The following is a 24,428-nucleotide window of genomic DNA, read 5'->3' on the forward strand; positions in this document are numbered from 1 at the left end:
AGTTTTTTTCTAACGACCAACAAAAATCTATTAATTTTGATAATTGATATGTGATATAATGATTTCTAAAATAAAAGCACTTCCTCTTTGTAATTTGATTTATATATTACTGTATTTTCTAAATGATCTGCACTTATGATGGGAAAGTATAAATAACAAATGAGAAGTTAAGAACCAGATCATAATAAATAAATGAATTAAACTCCTTCTGACAAACTTATTAGCTAATCCACATTTGTGCTAGTTAAAGCCCCAGGATATATTTTATGGCGATCAATATCTTTTGGGTTATTTATTAGAGTAATATTTCATATAAAATGATGTAAAAGTCATGAAATTTGATTGATTTCTTTTAATTTTTAGTTTATATCCAACTTTAATTTTGGCAAGATATATTTTTATGCATAGTGAAATATTGAAAGTTATAACTTGCTTTATTCTGGATTAATATTCCTGCTTATCTTTATTCATTTTTTGTTGAAAAGTTACGTTTTTTAAGTTTTATTGTGTTTAATAAATGTTTATGTTGTTCAGCCCGCGATCTAAAGTCTGTTTTGGATTTTGGCCCCTGATGTCTATTTATGATTAATAATAATAATTTGATTAATTTATTACATGTGTATTTAGATGTATGTGAATGTATCATGACTATTCTAAGCTTGATACATTTATGTGCAAATATGCATTTCTATTTGTCTTCTTTAGTTTTATTTTTTATTTTAAACCAATTTATAATCAAAGGCTTGATAATCACCCAAATAAATTCATCTATTTATGTTTATTTTAGTGCATTTTTAGTGTAGAGTTCTCTCTGATCTCCTCTAAACTGCTCCATACATCAAACAGACTCTCACCTCTCCTTTGAGCATGTATACAGTGAGGAACTGTCCCGTCGCCGGGCCGGACTGGGTCCTGCCGGAATCACCCACATAAAGCAGAAGTCCAGTTTGACTCCGTGGACGAATGTTGAAGAGCAGCTCAAACGTAGATCTCACGGTGAACGAGTCATCTGACGGACAAGAACATTCAGATTATTACCACAGTGGTAGGAAAAAATGAATGAATTCACGTAGGAACGTTTAGGAAGTCGAAATAAACGCTTATTTTCTCGATATGAACTTTTCTGGGAATAAAGCGATAAACAACAAACGTCATAGACATTATCCTGGAAAGAACCGCTTTATACTAATAACAGACAGAAAGAAGGCAGTGTTCCTTAATTAATCAAATCAGATTAATCAGACTAAAGCGGGTCAGCTGACGATGCGGTAGGAAGGAATTTTATTTTCTGCACAGTTCCAGTTCCAAGTTAGAAGCAGTAAAGACCCACTCTGATGAAAAGTTTTAACTTATTGTGGTATTTCTCTAATGATAGAGGACAAAAATTGAATTTCTAAGTATTTATTTATTAAAATCGTTGTGAATAGTTTAAAAATGGCTTATTTGTGACGCAGAAAATACAAACTAGAGAGGGGAAGTGGGGCGGGGTTGCCACTTTGCAGAAACTGTCCTAGAAATTGGCAAACGTTTTTTGATTTTGGCTTTGATAATAGACCAAAAGATGATCGGAGTGGGAGTTAATTAAAAAATATAAAGGTTGATTTTGAAGACAGTGTTGTAAAACTGTTGCATTATTTAAATGAGAGAGATTTACTTACTCAAAATGACATGAGCTCCATTCCCTGAGAAATACACCCCCCTCTGTGTCTGTCCCTCGAAACAGGGCCCTGCTCCAGTGTTTGTGGTCGGGTTTGACATCAGCGCTCCGTTCATTTTAAAATTGCGCAAACATCCGGACACACTATGCTTTGGAAGGTCCTTAGACTGTGATTTTAAAATGAAGAAATACATCTTTTATTAAAGGTATCACTAAAATAAGTTAAAAAATCAAATCCTTCATAAAAATTATCATTTTTTTACCTTTAACTCCTTGTGGAAGGAACCTGGGGCACTGCCCAAAAACACAGGTGAAATAAACTCCTGCATTGACTTCAGCTCATCATTTGTCAGCTGCCCATCCTGAGCTCTGATCCCATCCACAACCAATCTGAACTTTCTCTTCTCAAAAGTAAATATAACCTGCAGACAACAGTTAAAAAAAATGTTTAGCTTCTTTCAAATTGGTGAATATAGCTGTCAAAACTTTTTGATCAAACGGATGTCATCCACTGACCGAGTGCCACTTCCCGTCATTGTACTTCTCCCTGTTAAAGATCTCCTTTTGTTTGCCCACAGACAGCCTGATCCTTCCCTTCGACATGTACAGCACAAGATGAGATCGCCCTCTTCTGGTCGCAGCGAAGAACAGCAGCCCTTCAGCCGAGCGGGTCCTGACATCTAAAGAGAAGTGGGGTCTGCAGAGGCAGAGGCACATCACTCCCGTCAGACTCTTTACGGTACGTATGGATGTGTTTGCGCGGGAGCCTGAGCTCCTCACCTGGGCTGCAGGACTTGCAGTGGAAGGCTGTAGCTCAGACTGCTGCCTGGCCCCCCCACGCGGTAGGCGTTTTGAACCTGTGCAGGCAGCGCACATGCCGGAGCAGTTTCATTCATGACGGGAGTCACACCATCCTGGAGCGAGACAGAGACAAAGACGAGAGTCTGCTGAATGCAGTCTGATGCTCATCTCACTCACGGCTGCGATGCGCTCCGTGATCGGTCCAGCAGATCAGATTTTAAATTGGTAATTGCAGAAAAAAAACAGGGTTCCTACACATTTCTGCTACTTAAATTCAAGACTTTTTAAGACCTTACATATGAAAAAATTAAGACCTGTTTCTCTGCCTTTGTCCCAGCCCTATGGACAAAAAAAAACCCCTAAATTCTTGAATTTCAGAGCAAGTACTTGTCAGTAACGGGGTAATGTAACAAATTAGTGTGTGGTTAAATCACAATTACTAAACTACATAGACCTCCATTTATTCATTATTTAAATTTGAGTGCAGTGAAATCATAGATAATCATAGATAATCAAACAAATTGGAGTAAACCGTTGGCTCTGACATTTTCTCTTGGTTAGATAAAACAAAACAGACACTACTACTACTACTAATAATAAAAATAATAATTATTATAATAATAATAATAATAATAATTACTGATGCATGTGCGCTAGTGCAGAGTTGGAGATTAGTCAAAGTAAGATGAAGAGAGCGAAAATATAGATGTAAATGAATTCATTGGGACATTTGAATCATTTCCAATTTGCTGAAAAGTGCAATAATCTAAAACTTTAAAAACTAATTTGAAATTGTACTAATTTTAAGACTGAGATATCAAAATTTAAGACTTTTTAGTGCTTTTTAAGGCTTTATTTCCACATTTTCAAATTTAAGACTTTTTAAGACTCAGTGGGAACCGGGAAAAAAAGTAAATATATGTTTATTTTATATAAATGTCATAAACGTTAGCAGTTAGATCTGTCATTTGTAGCAGCAGACACACAAAAATATAATAAATAAATAAATAGATGTACAGAGGTTTGAGTTATTCAATTCTATAACAAAATTAGTTATTTTAAGATTTGAAAAGCTACAAAAAATCTAATATATTAGTCAATAATTCTCAAAAATAAGCACACTTTTACTTCTTAAAAAGTAAATAAAGTTTAGAAAAAGTTATGTGAATGAATGTTAATTTAGTTACACACATCTTTGTTAATTGCTCTGAAACTGACTCTAAAAGATAAGTAAATATAATCAAACTTAATGCTTAAATTATAGCTCACATTTATATTTTTCGGCCAGGATAATTGATTTTTATCTTTAATTTTTCTTCAGTTTAGCTTGTTTTCATTGTATTTTTGGTGCTTTGTATAGCAAATTATCTGTAAACAATTTAAAGTTGACTTATTTTTGCAAAAACACTAGTAGACATGGGAGAAATGTAAATTAAAGGTTTGTAATATCACTTTAAGACCATAATAAAATAATTTATAATTCATAAAAAAGAAAAAATTTATTATTGTAGACATTGTAAGATTTATTTAGGTGTTTTTACAGTTTTTAAAAAAATACAGGAATTATTTTTGGTATTTCAAGCGATATTTCTTTAAGTATTTGAACTTTCTGTCACTATATTTTATTCCACTAAAGTCTCTCCTTTATGTCAGATCAAATCAATCTTTATTTATGTATTACTTTTCATTTAAAACATAACATAAAGTGCTTATGAGATGAGATTGTCATTCTGGGAACATACCAATTGGAAAAATCATATTAATCTAATCTATTGTGAGCCAAAATTTGCGTACCTAATGAAAATAAAATCTGCTCAAATCATCACTTTTTAAATCATATATACATTTATAGACCTTTATTGGAAGTCACATCTTTCATTGCGCATAATGGTTTTTGACCATAAGTGTTTCCTGTTTGATTTCTTTCCAAATCTGCAACTCAGATAGTCTTTCATGAGTTGATTCAAAACAAGAAAGTTAAATTCTCATGTCTTAAAGTATTGATTGAAGCAATAATAATAATAAAGGGGGATGCTGACGTTAGGTTTGAGTGAGGTTTCTGCTTTATTTCTATGACCAGTGAGAGGGAATGTGCTTGTGAATGACTGTTAGAGGGTTACATGAAAGAAAGAGAGGAGACACGAAACCAACTCAAGCTTATTATTCACAATGTAGTTAATGAATGGAAAAAGCAACAATGACAAAATACAATACATTTCTTGGTTCATGTGAATCGTTAAAGCCAGTATTGTTTTATTAGAGTCAGGTTAGAGAGGAGAATGTGGTGGACACACTGCCAGTTTCTCAAGTCAACATTTAGACTGTTGTCAGCATGGTCGGGTCTTCTTCTTCATCTCTGGAAATGAGGCGGCAAAATTTAATGCACACAATTTCAAGGTGACAAAAGTTAGACGTCTAATCTGGGTGTGACCTACTTCAAAAATCATAACTGTGAGCTGCTACACAATAAATAAGTACAAAAAAACGGTAAACTATACAAATTGTCATTCACATATGTATTTTTGAAAACTATAACAGTTGCACTTACTCTCTTTGAGTTGCGGTCCAGCATCAGTTGAATGGGATTGTCATTCGTACAAGCACCAATCAAGATGTTTCCAGAGGAGTCAAAGGCGCTGAGGTCTTCAACCCTGTACAGGTTCTCCGGCCTAAAATCACCAGAAATAATATAAATCAGCTAAAGCTCCTTTCAGACACACAGAAATCTTTGGCAGCAAAATAAAAACATGAAAACTAAATAGAGGAAAAAAAGGCACTAGTTCTAGATTTAAATAACAAATAAAACCTTAAAACATCAACGTAAAAGTTAACCTACAAACAAGATTGATCTGATAATAGATACAAACTTACCTTCTTGTATAAAAGTTAGAGATGCAGCCTTTGAACTTCTTATTTCCGATGAGCATAAGACTGCCTGTATCAGTCACTGATATGGAGCCAGATTCTGCCTTTGCAAAATCATTATCATCAATGTGTAACTCAACACTAAACAAAAACAAAAAGAAATTAATATATATATATATATATCATTCTAAATTTATTAGATCCTTAAGAACTGTTTTCCTTACTTTCCAGCGTTTCTAGTGACAGTCAAGTAATGCCACTCTCCATCCTTGTACTGGTTGTTAGATTTCAATACTTTGTCGTTGACCGCCAAAATAACATAACCGTTTTCCAGTCCGAGGCTGATCCCATAAGTCTAGAAAAACAAAAGAAAAAAAGATGAGCTTAGAACATAATGAAATTGAAAACTTGGATTATTTCAAGCTATAATTACATAAAAATCTAGTAAAGATAAAGAATACATAGATATAATAAAACTATTAGAGGTACTAATTCATAAATTGATTAGAAAATAATAATACCTTAATGATATATATATAAACTTGATAATAATAAAGATATTATATATATATATATATATATATGAATATATGAATACAATCATTTTTAAGTAAGGCTGTCAACCGGCCCTGCGACAGACTGGCGACCTGTCCAGGGTGTATCCCGCCTTCGCCCATCAGTGGCCGGGATAGGCTCCGGCACCCCGCGACCCCGAAAGGGATGAAGCGGTCAAGAAAATGGATGGATGGATGGATGGCTGTCAACCGCTTTGTGTGAAAAAGCAATCTACACTGAAAAAAACAATAAGTTTAAAGTACTAAAACCGATTGAATATTTATGTCTTCCGTGAATAAGAATAAGAACGCAAAGTGTCATGGGCGGAATTGTGGAAGTCTGAGCCACACCGTATACGTTTTCTGATACAGGCGGTCTATGACGTCCTACCAAGCCCCTCTAATTTGTTCTGCTGGGGAAAGGCGGAGTCACCAGCTTGTAACCTGTGCCTAAAGAGGGGGACCCTGGAGCACATCCTCAGCTGCTGTTCAAAAGCCCTGGCAGAGGGACGCTATCGCTGGCGCCATGACCAAGTGCTAAAGGCAATAGCCAACACCATAAGCAGTGGCATTAAGCACTGTAGGAGCCTCCACCCAGCGAAGAACATTATTGCCTTCGTCCGGGATGGGGAGAAGCCACCACCAGCTGCCAGGGCCACCCACTCAGGCCTGTTAACAACAGCTCAAGACTGGGAGTTAAAAGTTGACCTTGGAAAGCAACTAAAATTTCCAGAAACCATCACCAGTACAACCTTGAGGCCTGATATGCTGCTCATCTCTGAAGCTACAAAGCAGGTCGTTCTCCTGGAGTTGACCGTCCCCTGGGAGGACCGGATCGATGAGGCAAATGAGAGGAAGAGGGCAAAGTATGCAGACCTAGTGGAGGAGTGTCGGCACAATGGCTGGAAAGCAAGGTGCGAGCCCATTGAGGTGAGATGCAGGGGGTTCATAGGCCAGTCGCTTTGTAGGGCGTACAATATGCTGGGCATCACTGGGGCTAGCAAGCGCAGGGCCATTAAGGAAGTAACAGAGGCAGCAGAAGTAGCCTCAAGGTGGCTGTGGATTAGGAGGGGGGAACCGTGGGTGGGTAGCGCTACCTGGACACAAGCTGGGATTTGATCAACCCCAGCTGGGTCGCCTGGGTGAGAGTGTATGATGTTTGAAAGACCCGAAACACTCCATGACCCCAGGTAACATCACTGATGATGTGTCCAGGTTGCATCACTAGTTGATGTATGTGGAAGCTGGTATAAGTGAGATGCTTCCTGACAAAGTGTTTTAATGCACACAGATGAAGCCTAGTCCGGTGAGGCAGACCACATCAGTTAATATTAACATGTTAATTTGGCTAATTAATGTTCATAGCCCTTATATATATATATATATATATATGTATGAAATTATAAATATATACATATAATTATAAATATAAATATGTATATATATATATAAATATGTATATATATATATATACATATGTATATATATATATATATATATATACATATATATATATATTTACATTAGAGCTGTGAACTTCGATGCGCCCTGCCATCCAGCTGTGAGATAAAAATATAGTAAACTTAAAGCATTTTTTATATTTTGTGAAATTTTATTTAATTAAAGAAATAATACAGCCTTTATTTTTAGCTTTTGGACAAAAGCGATCTTTTATTTTAACAAATAAGGCGGAGAAAGAAAGTCAGTCTGACGGCTGTAATGCAGCAGCAGTGCCCCCGCTGTGGGGTGTGGGGAGCGGAGCGAAACAGAGCTGCCTGCTATGAGAAATCCAACGAGGAAACCGACCATTATTGTATTTTGGGATGGGGACCGACATGAATTTTCCACGATAACAAGCACCGGCGTTGTCTAAAAATTGTAGAAATTCTGCCTTTCACCGTGAAAATCCCGCCCACCGACGCTGCGGGAGGTGAGCAGTTAATGGACAGACACGCCCCCACCTGTGTAGATTCCAGCTAAGCCAACCCGAAATTCAGCTGGATCAATGTTCTCCCAAAAATCTTCTGGAATGTTTTTGTTAAAAAAAATATAACAATAATAAAAGGTCTTACCGCCTGCTTGTCCTGTAAAATGAGACCCTCAGGCTCTTTGTTCTTGAATCCAAGAGAGAGCGAAAAGTCTCCATCCAGACTGAAGCCTGGGAGGTCACTAGAGAGCGAGCTCCCCAAACTGAACTGAGCTTCACGTACAATCTAAACAGCACAGATTTGAGCTTATTAGTTGTAAAAATCTTTTAAAAAAGCCAATTTGAAAAGCTGAAGTCATACCAGAGATTCCTCGGGACAGCCTTTGCTGACTCCAATTTGTTCATTAAGGTCTTGGAATTTTGTCGACACCTTTAAGTTCTTTAGGCATCCAAAATAAGGCAGCATGGTGATGTTATTTCTAAAATCAGAAAAAATATACATTCGTCATTTACAAAAAGATACAAAATATCCACAAACAATGAGGAAATTTAATCACCACGTACTTTTCTCTCAACTCTTGTGGTATACCGCCAACGTAGAATTCTTTGAATTCTTGAGTGTCAAATTTAACTGAGACTGGGAATGCCAATTTATTGCCAACACGCATTAGAATCTCTGATTCACTCATGATGACGATCTCTATGTCTGTCCAGTCTGTCACCTGGAGAAAAGACAACAAAGCTGCAGTTCAGGAACTGTCTAAAAAATGTGAAATGTAAAGAAAAGTCGTAGAAAAACAGTTTTACCGGAAATACTTTTTTGTTGTCCGTCACGCCTTTCTCGAGCAGATTGCTACGAACGAAAAGCACCCCTCTCTCCATCGTCAAAGTCAAGTAATTATCCTTTGGCAAGAAATAGGAAGAATAGTAAAGCTTATCCCTTATTATAATAAATTCATCCAAATAAATAAGTTTTAAAGTTCCTTACCTCTGTTCCAATATAAAATAAGATACCATTTTCGGAACGAGCACGGAGGGACATGCTGACGCGAAGGAGTGTGTTTAATTTCTGGGTTAAAATCACTTTTCCGTACCCGGTTCCTTCATAGTAGTCTATGTCCACTGGAGGTAGGTATCTGAATGAAAACACCAGACAAAAAAAAGGCTCTTATTTAATTCCATTTTAAGATTAAATTATAATAACAGCCTAAATGTTAAAGATATGCTCTAAAAGCTTTTATCAGGTTACGATATTTATTTAATGTCATTTTTCAAGAAAATTACTTGAAATTTTCGATTTAGTGGTCATACCTCTTGCATGGAATCTCTGGGTTGATCTTCTCTGCTTTTTGAAAATTATAGAGACTCATAACTTTATTGTTAAATGAAATGAACTCAATGCAGCCCTGGTATTTGGGGAGTTTGAGAGAAACAGGCGGCTGAAAAAAAGCAGAAGTCAAAAACTTAAAGTCTCCAGTATGAATCTGATATGAATTTAAGCTGTTATTTATTTGTATCTCACTGTGAAGTTGGCCGGGTAGCCTCCAACGTAGAAGACGACGTCGCCGGGCATGATGTTCAGGAGGTTCTTGCTCTGTGCTCCTTGAGAGTTGGCGCGAACAGGGAGACCAGGAGTGTTTGAGGTCACATCGCTTGTGTAGATGATCTCTGCATCTTGGTAAACTCTAAAACCACAACAAAGAAAGAAAAATGTTGATCAACCTAAAAATCTCCATTTGGGCTGAGAGTTGAGCCATAAACTCGACCTGTGAAGATCCACTCTGTCAAACTTGGCGGGTTCGGATGTAGATCTGATGACGTAACTCGATTTCAACTCATATTCCACACCGTTGAGTTTGTACACCGTGTACAAAATGCTGTTCCTCACAACCATACCGATGTAATTCTTTGAAGACTGCAGCACAAAAAAAAGCTTGTTAGAAATTTGTGGGAAAAAAATAAATACATTTCATACTAGCTGGGTTTGCATGACCATAAGTACCGATAATTGGAATAAGCGGCTGGTCAGAATGAAAACGCATCATGAAAACCATCCAGAACACTCTGGCCCCATCAGACTCATTCAAATGTCCTTCCGATTGAGAAACGTGGGTTATACAGATTGTTGATCTCATTGTGGTAGATACAAGCATTCTATTCTGATCGTGTGTCATTACTATGCTGGATTTTACGTCATGCATAGAGGGTATGGCGCTCCAGAGCCGTCTTTGGAGCACGAACAGGACCGATCGGCTTCTCTCCGCGAGCAAACCATTTCTCTGAGAACAGCAGCAGGATTCACAGCTTTTATGTTTGTGAGCTGGAGGGCTGTGCTACGGCCTGCGCTTCCGTCCGGCTGCTCTGTGTGAGAGACCTGCCCGACTCAGGAAAACTGTCTCCTGGGAGAACCGAGTCTCTGAGCGCCTTCGGAATATGTGAGCTGGCGGAGTGGAAATGGAAACCGTGAATTCATGTTTCCAATCACGTCCGGACAAAATAAAGGCTGATGTTATTCCCACAGCCAAGATGCACATTGCTGCATTGTCTGCACGGATTTAGAAAATTATGAGCCAACAGTCACTTAAAATGTTATTAATACTAATAAAAGCACGATCAGAGGACCATCTCGCTCTCTTAAACCATCCATCCATCTTCCTGACCGCTTTGTCCCTTTTGGGGTCGCGGGGGTGCCGGAGCCTATCCCGGCTGCTGATGGGCGTAGGCGGGGTACACCCTGGACAGGTCGCCAGTCTGTCGCAGGCCCATTCACTCTCACATTCACACCTAGGGGCAATTTAGAGTCACCAATTAACCTATGGAGCATGTTTTTGGACGGTGGGAGGAAGCCGGAGTCCCCGGTGAAAACCCACGCATGCACGGGGAGAACATGCAAACTCCACACAGAAAGGTCCCAGCCGGGAGTCGAACCGGGGCCTTCTCGCTGTGAGGCGAGAGCGCTAACCACTGCGCCACCGTGCAGCCCACTCTTCATATGGTTTAAAAGTGGGCAGAAAATGTGGGTCCCAATTGGGTTTGTCCACGGTTTCCATGCCCAGATTGGCTTAAGTGAGTACTCAGTGGATTAGCTCGCTATGCTATCCAGCTATATGGACAACGGAGCTCGCTAGCTTGCAACACAGTGGAGCTCGCTAGCTCACTACAGTGAAGCTTGCTAGCTCACTACAGTGAAGCTTGCTAGCTCGTAACAGTGAAACTCACTAGCTCAATACAGTGTAGCTCGCTAGCTCGCAACAGTGGAGCTCGCTAGCTCGAAACGGTGGAATTCACTAGCTCAATACAGTAGAGCTTGCTAGCTCACTACAGTGGAGCGCACTAGCTCAATACAGTAGAGCTTGCTAGCTCACTACAGTGGAACACACTGTCTCACAACAGTGGAGCTTGCTAGCTCGCAACAGTGTAGCGCACTAGCTTGCTACAGTGGAACTCACTAACTCAATACTGTAGAGCTCGCTAGGTCGCTACAGCTGAGCTTTCTAGCTCAATACAGAGGAGCTTGCTAGCTCGCTACAGTGAAACGCACTGGCTCAATACAGTGGAACTCACTAGCTCAATACAGTAGAGCTTGCTAGCTCACTACAGTGAAGCGCACTAGCTCAATACAGTAGAGCTTGCTAGCTCACTACAGTGAAGCGCACTAGCTCAATACAGTAGAGCTTGCTAGCTCACTACAGTGGAACACACTGTCTCACAACAGTGGAGCTTGCTAGCTCGCAACAGTGTAGCGCACTAGCTTGCTACAGTGGAACTCACTAACTCAATACTGTAGAGCTCGCTAGGTCGCTACAGCTGAGCTTTCTAGCTCAATGCAGAGGAGCTCGCTAGCTCGCTACAGTGAAACGCACTAGCTCAATACAGTGCAACTCACTAGCTCAATACAGTACAGCTCGCTAGGTTGCTACAGCTGAGCTTTCTAGCTCAATACAGAGGAGCTCGCTAGCATGCTATAGCGGAGCTTGCTACCTTGAAACAGAGGAGCTCGCTAGCATGCTACAGAGGTCGTTAGCTCGCTATAGTAAAGCTTGCTAGCATGCTACAATTGAGCCTGCTTCAGAAGAGCTCGCTAGCATGCTACAGGGGAGCTTGCTAGCTTGCTACAGAAGAGCTCACTGCCTCGCTATAGCTGAGCTTGGTAGCACGCTACGCTGTCCACCGGGTAGCTGGCTAGCGTAGCATGCTAACCCACTGACTCCCCACTTAAGTCAATATGGGCAAACACCGTTGGGGCCACCGCAGAAACTGCGGACAAACCCATTTTCTGCCCACCTAAATCATATAGCCTCGCTGGCTGCGATGGAGCCTCTTTGTTTGTCTACAAAGGAACTCGCTATTTCTTCTTCTATGACTATTTCCGGTATTTTAAACAGTTCTGAGTTTGTCAAAATGATTTATTCCAATCTAATGTGTGATGCATGTAGACGTTTGTTACTATGGGATAGTTTTTCACTGCCCATGTGAACAGTTCTTCTGTAATCCAATCGTTGACCCGATCGAGGACCTTTTGTACATGCAAACACAGCTAATGTCTCAATCTAAATGGATCCACTCACGTCTCTGTTGCCGAGATACATCACAAACATGTCTATGTCTGCGGCCTGCCGTCGTCTGCGTCTGCCGTCCCCTCTGCCCTGAGCCCTTTGCAGCTTCAGAGACAAGGAGGTATAGGCTTTCAGATCGTCCAGGTCCTTCGGCGGACGCAGCTCCACATAACCATCACCTTTAAACTTCATGGGGACTGTAATCTAACGTGAGAAGATCATTGTTAAGCTGTAGGATAAAGTGGAGTACATGGTTGGAGTACTTTAAGAGCTGAGTTTCACCCTGTTAGCTGCGTCCCTGGCTTGTTCGATGAGGTCTTTGACATTCTTTATGCTGTCAGAAATGTTGTTTATGGGTGGAAACCTCGTGGTCACATTCTCCACCTCCGCTATCTTGTCGTTCAGAGACGGGATGATATTTATCAGCTGATTCACTTCAAAAAGAAAATGATAAAATAAATGTCTGCAAAATTCATTTAAAGAGAAATAAAAAAAGAACTGGCCTTACCAGACTGGTTCACATCTTTCAGTTCATTGCTTAGGTTGGAGTGTGAAGGCGAGATTTTGATCTTATTGATTTCATTTGTGATATTGTTGAGTTTCTCCGCGGTTTTTGTGCTTGTTTCATTGGCGGATGCTGCTTTCTTTTTGGCCTCCTCAATCATTTTTTTAATATCATCTGGTGAGAAAAAAAAAAAAAAAAAAAACAAGATAAAATAATCCCAAAACAGAAAAAAAGGACTCAGAGCTTTCTCTCATTTACCTCTCTTGGTGTCTTTTAATGTAGCCTGTACATCACGGAGGTCCTTCTGGAGAGCTTTCTTCGTCTTATCAGCTTTCTTAAGTCGTTTATTCAAGTCAGTGATGCTTTTGGTCGCATCTGTGACAAAAAAAAATCCATTAGTGCAAGAAGTTTTCATAGATTTTTTTGAGAAAAATGTAATTGTGTTACCTTGTAGCTGTTTCTCTGCATCTTGAGCACCGTTAAGCAAGTCATTGCCTGTCTGCTTTAGATCTTTAGCTCTTTTTGTGAGGCTCTGGTCTTGTACATTCTGAAAGGAAATACATTTAAAGTAAGCTTAAGTAGCTCAAGTGTTCACTTGTCTAAAAGACTTATGAATGAATAAAACATCAAGTACATTCAGGGCATCGTCTGCAGCCTCTTTGGCCTCATTAGCAGCTGCCTCTGCAGCATTAATGGCATCTGTGATGTTCTGGTAAGCCTCAATAGCATCTCTGGCATCACGGACCTCAGCGCGCCCACTTGCATTTTTCAGAGCACTATTATTCAAACAAGATCAAATGTTAAAAAGCAGCTAAATAACACATAGTTTACAAAATAAAGTGCTGCAGGTGTACTTTTCCATGTCTTTTGCTAGCTTGGCGAGGTTGTTTGCATGTTCCTCTGCAGCTTCCACGATATTCTTCTTGGCTGCCGCATTCGTGATCTCCTTAACCTTTGCCGTCAAATCTGTTTTGGCTCCATCCAGCTGTGCAGCGAGGGTTTCGTACTCCTATAGAGGAGGAAAATATGTGAATGAAGGATTTGTGACACTAAGAAAAGCAACAGACGTCACACAAAGCAACAGAAAAAGATCTTTATCTGGGTTTGAAACGTGTTTAAACCTGACGACAACGTATATCCGGATCTTTTCCAACCAGAAAAAAGTCAATGGAGCCGTAAATGTACAAAGACAGAATTATATGTGGTGTGCCAATATTTATTTAAGAAAAAACTGCAGTTTTGTTCAGCTTTTTTACAGCTAGAGGTGTGTTGTGAGAAGCTGGAAGTTACAGGTAAAATTCCAGGTTGAGAAAAGTAAAAATATAAATAAATCTTCAAATCTTACCATTTTACCCTCAGAGAGCTCTTTGATCAAATCCACTGTTTTCTGCAGTTTATCCTCAGCCGTGGCTATTTGGTCCTCAACAGTTTTACGCTGTTTTCTTAAGTCCTCAATCCTTTTCTGCAGCATGCGTACAAAACATTAAAAAAAAGAGCAATTGATCCTTTTTGGATGTTGTAATATTGGGAGTTTTATGAAATAGTTTCATAAATTAGGTTTTGCAAAGTTGCTGTCATAACTTTTGCATTATTACCTGCAAATCTTCCAGAGTCTTAGCACTGAGACCGTTCTGCATATTGGCTCTTTTCACCAGTTCCATCGCCTCCTTTAAAGCTTTGTCAAGGTCCTTCAGTTTGGTGTTGAAGCCCTTCAGGAGGCTCCGGATCTTCTCTGCTGCAGCCTCGTTTTGCTCACTCTGCTTAGTCATATTTGTCTTGATGTAGTCTAGCACTGAAGCATAGAAAGGACAAATCAGTATTTCTTACTGTGTTACTTTGGACTACATGTCATCTAAGAAATCAGAGTTTCTCACATTTCTGAGCCTCCTCTCTCTCCTTCTCAGCGACCGTCTTCTGAGGAGCGAAGTTCCTTTCCTCCATTTCCTTCAGCATGCGCTGAGCTTTCTCCAGCATGCTCAACAGCGACTCACTGGGCAGGGAATCACCTCGACCTTCTTCTGTCTTCATCTGGTTCAATAGATCTTCAAGCACATAAGATCAAATCAGTCTGTGAATCATCAGGTTTAAAGACCCACTTTCACACAAAAAAATTGGGGTTTTAATATGTTTTTGTGGCATTTTTATTATAATAGAACATACAGTATATAATGAAAATTAATCTCAAAATTGCATTTCTGAGTATTTCTTTAGAGATCAATCTTAATCTGTTTCCTTTTCTGCCAAAAATTTTTGAGAACCTCTAAGATTTTAAGTTTTCGGTTGGAACCAAACATGGCGGGAGTGGATAGAAAGCTTTTAAAAAATACAGAAGTATTGAAAGTAGGTGTTTGGCAACATTTTGAATTAAAAAAAATCAACAAAAACGCTGAAAAGAACAAAAAGCATATGCTAAAGTTTCCAGCTAAAAATGTATCTATGTGATTTAAAGATAACCTTAGGATTTTTATATAAATATATCATCTAAATGTGTGAAACTGTTCAAAAAATCCAAATTTAATCGAATTTAAATAGAAAAAAATTGGGAAATAATTGGAGATGCTACTGGTGCTCTGCAGAATCTATGTCCAAGAAAACATCACTATTTTTTTTTTTTTTTTATAAGTTTGGCTAAAAATGCATAATCATAATTAAAAGACCACTGAGAATGTTTTTATAAAAAGTCTAAAGGTGATCAGAGTGGACCAGCTGCAGGTTGGCGTTCATTTGTACCTTGTATTTTCTTTAACATCTTCTGAATGTCTGAGTCTAAATCTTTTGCCCTTTTGTATGTTTTCTCGACGTCCTCCAGCGCCTTGTCCGCGTCAGCAGCCCTGTTCCCGGCCTGCTTTTTGAGGGAGCTGATGTCATCCGCCAGGCTGCTGGTGTCATCCTCCAGCTGGTTCACTTTATTCTTTTGAGCGTTAACCGCGGAGCTGAATTCTTTGACCAGGAGCTGCAAAAAAATCACAGGAAGTCAAATACCATTCATCGTTTTTGTTAAATCAGATAGAAGAACAAACATCTACAAGTAACGGCGTGCTCTGAAACGCAGATTGACTGATAGTCCTTAAAAATGAAAACAACTCTTTATCTGTATGTCTGTTTAGAATTGATTGAAATATTTCTCATGTATCTGCAGCTATCAGTGTAAAGCTACGCTACCTTGGTATCCGTCACGGCTTTTTCAAGCTTATCAAGCCTTTCCCGAGACAAGGAGCTGGCTGAGGCGTTCTCCAGCTGAGCTCTGAGGCGCGCCAACTCATCATCCAGCTTCTCCAGGTCCTGAAGTAAGGTCCGAGCGCAGCTGTCACACTCTAAAACACAAAACAAACCATCGCCAAATGCTTATAATTGAACGTGTGATCTCATGTGGCACCTTTTTTTATTTATTTACCTTGGCATTGATTGTCTATGTTTGTGTCTCCTGGCTCCAGGGTGTTTTTGCAGACTAAAAATATAAATATAACAACATTAAGCACATAAATTAACACTGTTTTTTCCCCTTAATAAAAGATCGCAGGCTAACCTCCAGTTCTTGGATCACAGTTGTTGCTGTTACCATTGCAGTTGCATGGCTGACACCTCCCACCTGGGCTCATAGGGTCACCAAAATACCCAGCAGCACATCTGCAAGTTCCCAAAAAACACATTAGAAAAAGGCCAGTCGACCTAAATGAGTCCACAGGGACGCTCACCTCTCACAGCGTCCTCCAGAGTAACCCGGCTTGCAGACGCAGTTGACGATTCCGTTCACTTCTCTGCAGCCAACTGCAAAACTACACATTAAAATCAGAGTTTAATATTTTTCTTATTAATAAAAAAAACTACACAGAAGTCATTTAAAGTGATTTAAAATACAGAAAACTTAAAAGATTATTTTCCATTTTTGTGTTTATACAGACAAGAAAAATGCTGTCAAACTGTGAGTTTATTTAACCACCTGCTGGTTAACCATTCTGCCTTTTTACCTGTTCCCGGAGTTGCTGAATGGGCACGGGCACGCTCTACATGTTCTCAACGCAGCGTTGCCATAGTAACCTTCTTTGCAGTGTTCGCATCGGTCCCCGGCAGTGTTGTACTGACAGTTCTGAAAATGACAAAACAAATTCATTGAAATCAAAGGAATAATTATATTTTTAAAATAATATATTAAAAATAATCTAAATTATTACATTAAAAAAATAAAAACTAGAAAAACGAAGCATGAAAGTGACAGAGAAAGTTAAAATCGTGTCACTAAAGTCTGGATTAGGAGTGACTAATCTGAAGCTGACGACTGGTTTATGTGAGCTAAGACTCTCCAGATCTCAGGCTTGAGCGGGCGTCTGTACACCTGCGGTTATGAAGCCTCGACAAGACTTTAAGAGGAGGGTAAATCTCTTACCAGACACCTCCCTGTTTTGTCTTCGCATTCGAAAGCCAGACCGTTGCACTCGCAAGGCACACAGCGGCCCAGGTAGGGTCCGATGGCATCTCGGTAGAAGCCAGGAGAACATTTCTGAAAAGACATGAGGGGAAATTTAGAACGATTTTATGAAAGGTGAGCATTTTTGATAGAAACAAAATGTCAATTTTAAACGGGACAGATTATTATTTGCACAATTTAAATATATAAACTATTGGAATAAAATCTTCCGACTTGAAAACCTGATCTGCATTCAGTCTCATTAACAATTAACAAAGCAGTGTGCCCTTTGCCTCACAGATAAGAATCTCTCAGTTACGCCCGAAACTTTAAACCAGCAGGTTCCAAAGCTGCAGGAAAGTCAATTTCAATTAATTTGAAAGAAAAATGCATCATTTCTTTTCCGCTTTTTTACCTGAATCTGAGAACCGGCCTCGCTCACACTAACTGAAGGGTACTGAACCCTCTGACCCTCTTCATGGAAGGAAGGGTAGAGCACCCTCTGGGCGCCGTGGTCATTCACGGATGGATATTGGACTCCCTGGTCGTGAAGCGAAGGGTACTGTATCCTCTGAGCCCACCTATCGAGGTGTCTGGTGTTGCGGGAGCGCTCGTCCTCACTAAACGGTCTGTGCGAAGCCCAAGAAAGTCCAATCAAAGTCCAGTAAGTCAGGGCTTGAAGTAAACCCCGTCTGAGCCTGCATCTGTCCATACGTGAATCTGACATTTCCAAAGTTTGCAGCGTCTGAAACTATCCTCCGCTCTCGCTTCCCTCGGCTTTTTAAACTCACAGGGGCTGACACAATAAAGACACACCCTACGTACCTGAGTCAGGTCTTGCACATTAAGTTTGAGTGTGTTCAGGCACATGAGCACTCAAGCAAGTGTTTACACGCTTTGCTGTTCTCCCCCTGCTCCCATACTAAACATGACTGACCTCCACACACTGAAAGTTAAACTTGAAAGTGAGAGCATGTGTATGCCTGCACTGGAATCAGCTGTCCCAGCAGGACAAACATGGAAATTGAAGATACGGAGAATGTTCTTGTGCTTCTTTTCAAGCAGAAAGTTGATTATCCTTTAAAGTCCAACTCCAACTGTATTTTTTTTTCTATTTTAAAATTGTTCCCAGTGGTTTTTTAATTAAGATTATACTTTTTAGCTACAATTATTTTTAAGACATATTTTCTGCAGAGCGGTAGGAGATTATTAGATATTCGCCTCTGAGTTGTGGGCACTGTAGCACCTCACTAACCCAAGCTAACATTAGCGTAGCAAAAAAATAAATACACGGATCTATTTGTCTGCAAGTGGATGCATCCGACCTGTAGCCGTCATTGTGTTCCAAAGGTTTTCATGTGCTTCTGATCCAAAACGATTTGTATAAAGAAATACTCAAAAATACAGAGTTAATCTTAAAGGGACCATACCATAAAAAAATCTACTTTTCCAGCTTTTAAGTGTATTATACAGTTCATTCCTTACTGTAAAAACCCCAAAGCGATATTTTGATCTGAGAAATCCTCTAAAAAGCAGCACTCTCAACAGCAGCCCCTCCCATACCCACAAAAACAAGCGGGTTCTCACGTGCTGATGTCACAACGTGAGAACCGCCCCTTCAGCAAGAGTCTGCCCCGCCCCCAGGCTAACACAATCAAAGCTAGCAGCTCGAGCTTGCGGTGATCAGATAGCTTCGTGATGACGTCATGAAGCGGGTAGCACCCTCAAGGAGCGAAAAGGCGGAGCCTCGGAGATCAAATTGTTTTACTTCAGTTTATGAGAAGAGTTCGCAAAAATAACTAATATTTCGTAAATAATTTGTTTTTTAGTGTCGATCATATAGTTTGAAAAACTTGAAAAAATCATAGTTTGGCCACTATAAATTCTTTTAAATATCATGAGAAAAATGTTACAAAAACATGTTAAAATCACTATTTTCCTTGGAGTGGGTCTTTAAATATTAATAATAATTAACGTACAGCACAAATCCCAGCAGGGTTTGGTTAAAGGAAAAGTCATACATCCTCAGACGACCCAGACAAGACACACCTGACTCACGCTGCTCATACATCAGGGTGTGGCGTCGGTGCTTCACGAACCGCTGAAAGACTCGACTTTATGAGTTATGTCCTGATGCCAAAGACCACACCTTGCATTTCAAGGTGAAGCTCCTTGTCATACAGCCTCAGGGCACAGAAAATCCAAAAACCTCAGACACAGACTTACTCATGCATACTTGTTTCAGAAAAAGTACAAGATGTAGAGAAGTTGTGTTGTGTTTTTAAATAACTTCGGATTCTTTAAACGTTTCTTTGGGGAAAATCATTCATTTTTATTGGTGCAAACACGCACAAACAGCCTCTATCAAACATTTCTAGGCTATAAAGAAAAAATCTTTTGCATAGAAACTACACAAACTAATTTAGTGAGCTGCAACCTGTGATTATAGCTGTGGAGTCACAAATATTATGCCTGCCAACATCTGTGCCCGAGCAATCCCTTCCAAACCTCTTTTTTGAAAGCTTTCCAGTGGATTCCATCCTCACAGCTTTAGCTAATGTTCCCTCAAGGGAAAAGGTGTGGTTCTTGGTTCAAACATGTCAGGACTTCCTAAAAACTATGAGGAAGAGGCCCAGCTACCCATTTCAATCAGTGGTCCGCCCCACCCTGCTTGTTAGCATCCATGATTCTCAGAACTTCCTCCCATTTCGTCGCAGCTTTCTAATTGTATTCCCATATTTAGTCTCTGACTTATCAACGGACTGATCAGATTATGGGCGGATAAAACAAGTAAAAAACTGAATCTTCAGACAGAAATTGTCTTGCAACAAAAATAATCCAATCATGAAAGTTTTTCAGTAGTAAGATCATTCCAGTTTGAGAAAACGTGTCTTAGTGACAGGATTTTTTTTCCTTAGAATAAAAATCTTGGTAAGATTATTTTTCGTACCCCACAGGCAGATTTTTTTTGTTGTTGCTTATTTAAATAATTTCTTTGTAATTTTAAGAATTTTTACGTATTTCTTGGTGTTCTGTTCTCACATGTCCTATAAAAAAGTGCTTTATTACAGTAGTTTTAAAATTAAATTAGATCCTATTTTAAATAGGTGAATTTAAATCGCATTTTATGCACAATTTATTGCATTTTTTATTTTGCATCTTCACATTATCTCATCTGTAATCTCATAAATATTTAAGATAAGGGCAAATTCTCACAAAACAATAGGAGGTAAACAAATATATGCTAATTCCTGCCATTTTAATTATTTGTTTTTTGTTTGTTTTATTTTTCATTTCATTCATTTATCTTTTTTATTTTGATTTATATTTTTATTAATATTTTATTTATTTATTTGTTTACACTTTTCTTTGATTCATTTATTTATTTTCATGCTTTTATTATTATTATTTAATTATTTTATTTTATTTTTAAATTTTATTCATTTATCTATTTTTTTGTTTTTCTTCCTAATATTATTTCATTTATTTATTGGTTTGTTTTTCATTTTTAATTTGATAAATAGTTTACTTTTTATTTATTTATTTCCGATTACTTATGTATGTATTCTCTGTTTTATTTTTAATTTTATTCATTTATTTATTTTTTCATTATTATTTTATTTTTCAAATATATATATATATATATTTTTTATTATATTCTTTTTTTATTTATCTTTTATTATTTATTTATTTCTATGCCAATCTATTATTCCTGCAGGCTTTTCTTCAGCTTGTTTTGTTTTTTTGGATGATTTTTTTTCTGTCTGAAACAGGAAAAGCCTGAACACATTCTTGCCTGAATTCATTTCCAGTTATATAAAGAAATGTTCTCCAGTGATTTTTCCTTTTAAGGTGATGCTAAATGAAGTGGAGTTCTAGATATGTTATAAATTTGCCTCTTACGGGGTTTAAAGAATGGAAGAAGCAGAAAGCGGAACAGCTAAAGGAACACAAGCATAAATCTGCAGAAGAGGCATCAGCTCCCTCTGCTTTTGGATCAGTATTTTTCTTCAGGATACGTTAGTTAGGTCAAACTGGAAAAAGTCAGCAGTTCATGTCCCTCTGTGGTGCTACCACATTTTATTGCTAATATCTGTGAAAGTACAAATATGATGTTTGTAAATTATAATTGCCCTAAAGCTTGAATAAAAGATAATTTCCTCAATGTTAGTTGCATAAATTTTATGGTTGCTGATCTAAGAACTTCCTCCCAAGATTTCTGCGAGTCCAATTACCTTCTTTTAAAACTAAACTGCTTAAAAAAAAAGAACCTAAGGAGTAAAAGGTGTTACACTGAAGAACTTATTGAAGTTTTTGAAACTGCAAAAACTGTAAAAATGTGAGCTTATTTGTGAGGCAGGAGGTAAAAGTGGACTGATGGAGAGGTAAAGCAAGTGAAAAAAGGAAAGAGTTAAGTGAAAAAATAAAGACAATATTATTATTAATATTTTTAACATATTTTTCATTTGTGTTACTTGACTTTTTTAATGAAAAATAATCTCCACATTTTGTCTGAATTTCAATAATAGATCTGCATAAGCTACGATAAAGTCTGAATATTGTTATATCTACTTACATAGTCGTGTTATTTATTGTTACTTAAGGATTCTTAATAACCTGAATCAATGTTGGAAAGGTTTAAATATCTATTCTGAAGAGGAACCGGATATTGATAAGTCACGCAATAAAAATGGTATGATGGAGCCAGGGTGGGATTATACAAGTTCGCTTCCTCCCACTACATTTCAAGCGATCTATCATTTGATGTCTAGTTATCCCACATGTGTCAAAGTCAAGGCCCGGGGGCCGGATCTGGCCCGACAGGTAATTCTATCCGGCCCTCAAGATCATTTTATTTTATTATTATTAATGGCCCGACGTTATCTTGCGCTTATTTCTAACTTGAATAATTTTGACAAAATGTATTTTTATAGAGAGTAAAATATTGAAAGTTATTTAAGGTTGAAGTTTATTTATTCTGAAGTAACATTCCTGCCTTTTTGTTATTCATAATTATGTTAAGGCGTTACAGTTTAAAATTTTTAAAATTGGCATTCTGATAGCTTTTTGGACTATTTTGGCATTTATCAAGATTTTTCAGGTTATGTTGGAGTTTAGCTAATATTTCAGCTACAAGCTAACTGTTTTGGCTAATTTAGACTTTTCTTTTTTTAAGTTTTTTAGCCCATTTTGGAGTTTAGCTAAAATTTTAGGTACATGCTAGCAGATTTGGATAATTTAGGCTTTTCTTTTGTAGTTTTTTTAGGCTATTTTGGAGTTAGGCTAATATTTCAGCTACCTGCTCACTGTTTTGGCTAATTAAGGCTTTTTCAAAGTTTTTTTTTTTAAGGAAGTTTTGGAGTTAGGTTAATATTAACATGCTAACTGTTTTGGCTAATTCAAGCTTTTTTCTGTTATTTAGGATATTTTGAAGTTTAGCTATTTTTTTCAGAAACATTCTGACTCTTTTGGCTAACCAGTGTTTTTTTTTTAGTTTTTTAGACTAATTTGGCATTTAGCTAATATTTTCACTGGTTATCAGCTTCAGGGCTTTCAGCCATCAGCTTCTGCGTTTTTAGCTATAAATTTCAGCATTTTCAGTGGCCGAATTCAGCTTCTAGCATTCACACGAGCATTTTTGCAGGTAATGCTATATATCTAGTTCATAATTATGTTAAAAAGTTACAGTTTTAAAGTTTTAAAAATGTAGTTTTAGTGTGTTCAACAAATGTTTATCCTGTCCGCCCCACAACCTAAGATGTGTTGGATTTTGGCCCCTTGTGCGATGGAGTTTGACAGCCCTGAGTTATCCTATGTTTGACATAAACCTCTGTGGATGTAAACTTCTATTGACTGATTGTATTGCACATGCATTATTTTCTCTTAATTGCTTGAATTAAACCAATCTAATCTAAAATTTAAGCCTTTACGGGAAGAGACAAATCAGATGAGAGTTACAGTAAATAACATTTTATCTGAAAGTTTCAAAAACAATTCATGTTTATCCTTTTTTGCACATGTCCAACCAACACATTCTCATTCCAACTCATACGGACGCGTGAGTAGTAGGAACCCCTTTGTGTCACATGTTGACGCTTTGGGTGAGCCCGACTTGTCATTTTTCATTGTGCAGCCTGTTCCCATAAAATGACTTTGGTAAAGTTACAATGTGTGGCCAGATTCTGACTTCTGCCATTATAAAATGAAATTTAAGTTTTCAACAATAACAATATTTTACTTCGATTTCTGTTTTAACAAAAATGTAGGCTAATTTAAGGGAAAGCAACGTATTGAGTGGCGTTTCAGGCTATATGAGGAAAAAGAAAAATGCGTTTCACTGTTTATGTTTGTAGTTTTAAGGGGAAAAAATTAAAAAACAAACTGTCTGTTTTATAACATTTTATAATTCTGTCTGCCTTAATATCAGTACTTGAGATGTTGTTTACATTGTCATGTGTCTGTTTTTAGACACAATGCCCAAAAACTTTAATAAAAAGGATTTTTTTCTGTTTGTTTTTTGTTCAGGTCCCAATGTTCCCAGGAAACACTCCTGGTGGGCGACTGAAAGGGGAGAAGTACCCACCTCACAAGAATCTCCAGAGTACTGGGGAGGGCAGAAGCAGTCCTCCACAGTATTTCCAGGACTTCCAGTTCCTGAGTTTGTGGCCTCCTCCAGGCCCACCTCCCCCAACGTCAGCCGCTGGCTCTGAGCAAAGTACAGAGCTCGGATTCGTAGCCCCACCAGACCTGCCAAGACCATCATCAGCTCCTCTCTGGACACGGGCCTGTTGGTACCTGCATGGCGCCAGTTTCCCTGAAAATACGACATTCTAGATACTAAAAAGAAGTTTGGAGGGCAAATTCCTCAAGTTTCTGTTGACGCAGAAAACCGTGCATACCTGAGTCATTGATTAGTTTTGATTTACTCTGTTTTTGACTTTTTTGTTTGGATTTTAACAACAAACATTTATGCAGCATCTATAATCCCCAACCTGTATCATGCAAAGTCAACTTTTTTGAGGGTTCAAGTGTATCATAAATATATATTGTTTTCTTTTTACCTCCAAGAGCTCGACTCTTCCCTGAAACAGCCGGTCTGGAAGTGGAATTTGTGGAGCCACGTGGATCAGGTTCATATTCTGACCCTGCAGCAGAAAC

At 38.3% G+C, this 24,428-nt stretch overlaps 1 protein-coding gene across 1 annotated transcript in view; it reads right to left on the reverse strand.

Annotated features, from left to right (window-relative positions):
- Positions 1 to 24,428, reverse strand: part of LOC112147734 (laminin subunit alpha-3) — an 88,285-nt gene that overhangs the window by 2,033 nt on the left and 61,824 nt on the right. Inside the window, exons 40-74 of the mRNA XM_036216253.1 lie at positions 24,332 to 24,415; positions 23,854 to 24,084; positions 17,250 to 17,363; positions 16,834 to 16,952; positions 16,561 to 16,641; positions 16,392 to 16,492; positions 16,260 to 16,313; positions 16,028 to 16,179; positions 15,596 to 15,818; positions 14,740 to 14,907; positions 14,461 to 14,657; positions 14,211 to 14,327; positions 13,720 to 13,874; positions 13,500 to 13,641; positions 13,313 to 13,412; positions 13,124 to 13,240; positions 12,869 to 13,039; positions 12,643 to 12,794; positions 12,373 to 12,564; positions 9,571 to 9,719; positions 9,327 to 9,489; positions 9,116 to 9,243; positions 8,793 to 8,940; positions 8,612 to 8,707; positions 8,369 to 8,526; positions 8,166 to 8,283; positions 7,950 to 8,090; positions 5,548 to 5,678; positions 5,330 to 5,464; positions 5,007 to 5,127; positions 2,438 to 2,571; positions 2,174 to 2,354; positions 1,921 to 2,079; positions 1,659 to 1,824; positions 855 to 1,009 (exon numbers count right to left, since the gene is read on the reverse strand). Coding sequence (XP_036072146.1) covers positions 855 to 1,009; positions 1,659 to 1,824; positions 1,921 to 2,079; positions 2,174 to 2,354; positions 2,438 to 2,571; positions 5,007 to 5,127; positions 5,330 to 5,464; positions 5,548 to 5,678; positions 7,950 to 8,090; positions 8,166 to 8,283; positions 8,369 to 8,526; positions 8,612 to 8,707; positions 8,793 to 8,940; positions 9,116 to 9,243; positions 9,327 to 9,489; positions 9,571 to 9,719; positions 12,373 to 12,564; positions 12,643 to 12,794; positions 12,869 to 13,039; positions 13,124 to 13,240; positions 13,313 to 13,412; positions 13,500 to 13,641; positions 13,720 to 13,874; positions 14,211 to 14,327; positions 14,461 to 14,657; positions 14,740 to 14,907; positions 15,596 to 15,818; positions 16,028 to 16,179; positions 16,260 to 16,313; positions 16,392 to 16,492; positions 16,561 to 16,641; positions 16,834 to 16,952; positions 17,250 to 17,363; positions 23,854 to 24,084; positions 24,332 to 24,415 — 4,953 coding nt within the window. The remainder of the gene's footprint in view (positions 1 to 854; positions 1,010 to 1,658; positions 1,825 to 1,920; positions 2,080 to 2,173; positions 2,355 to 2,437; positions 2,572 to 5,006; positions 5,128 to 5,329; positions 5,465 to 5,547; positions 5,679 to 7,949; positions 8,091 to 8,165; positions 8,284 to 8,368; positions 8,527 to 8,611; positions 8,708 to 8,792; positions 8,941 to 9,115; positions 9,244 to 9,326; positions 9,490 to 9,570; positions 9,720 to 12,372; positions 12,565 to 12,642; positions 12,795 to 12,868; positions 13,040 to 13,123; positions 13,241 to 13,312; positions 13,413 to 13,499; positions 13,642 to 13,719; positions 13,875 to 14,210; positions 14,328 to 14,460; positions 14,658 to 14,739; positions 14,908 to 15,595; positions 15,819 to 16,027; positions 16,180 to 16,259; positions 16,314 to 16,391; positions 16,493 to 16,560; positions 16,642 to 16,833; positions 16,953 to 17,249; positions 17,364 to 23,853; positions 24,085 to 24,331; positions 24,416 to 24,428) is intronic.

Source organism: Oryzias melastigma, linkage group LG17, assembly GCF_002922805.2.
Source record: "Oryzias melastigma strain HK-1 linkage group LG17, ASM292280v2, whole genome shotgun sequence".
In the NCBI taxonomy this organism is placed as follows: Eukaryota; Metazoa; Chordata; class Actinopteri; order Beloniformes; family Adrianichthyidae; genus Oryzias; species Oryzias melastigma.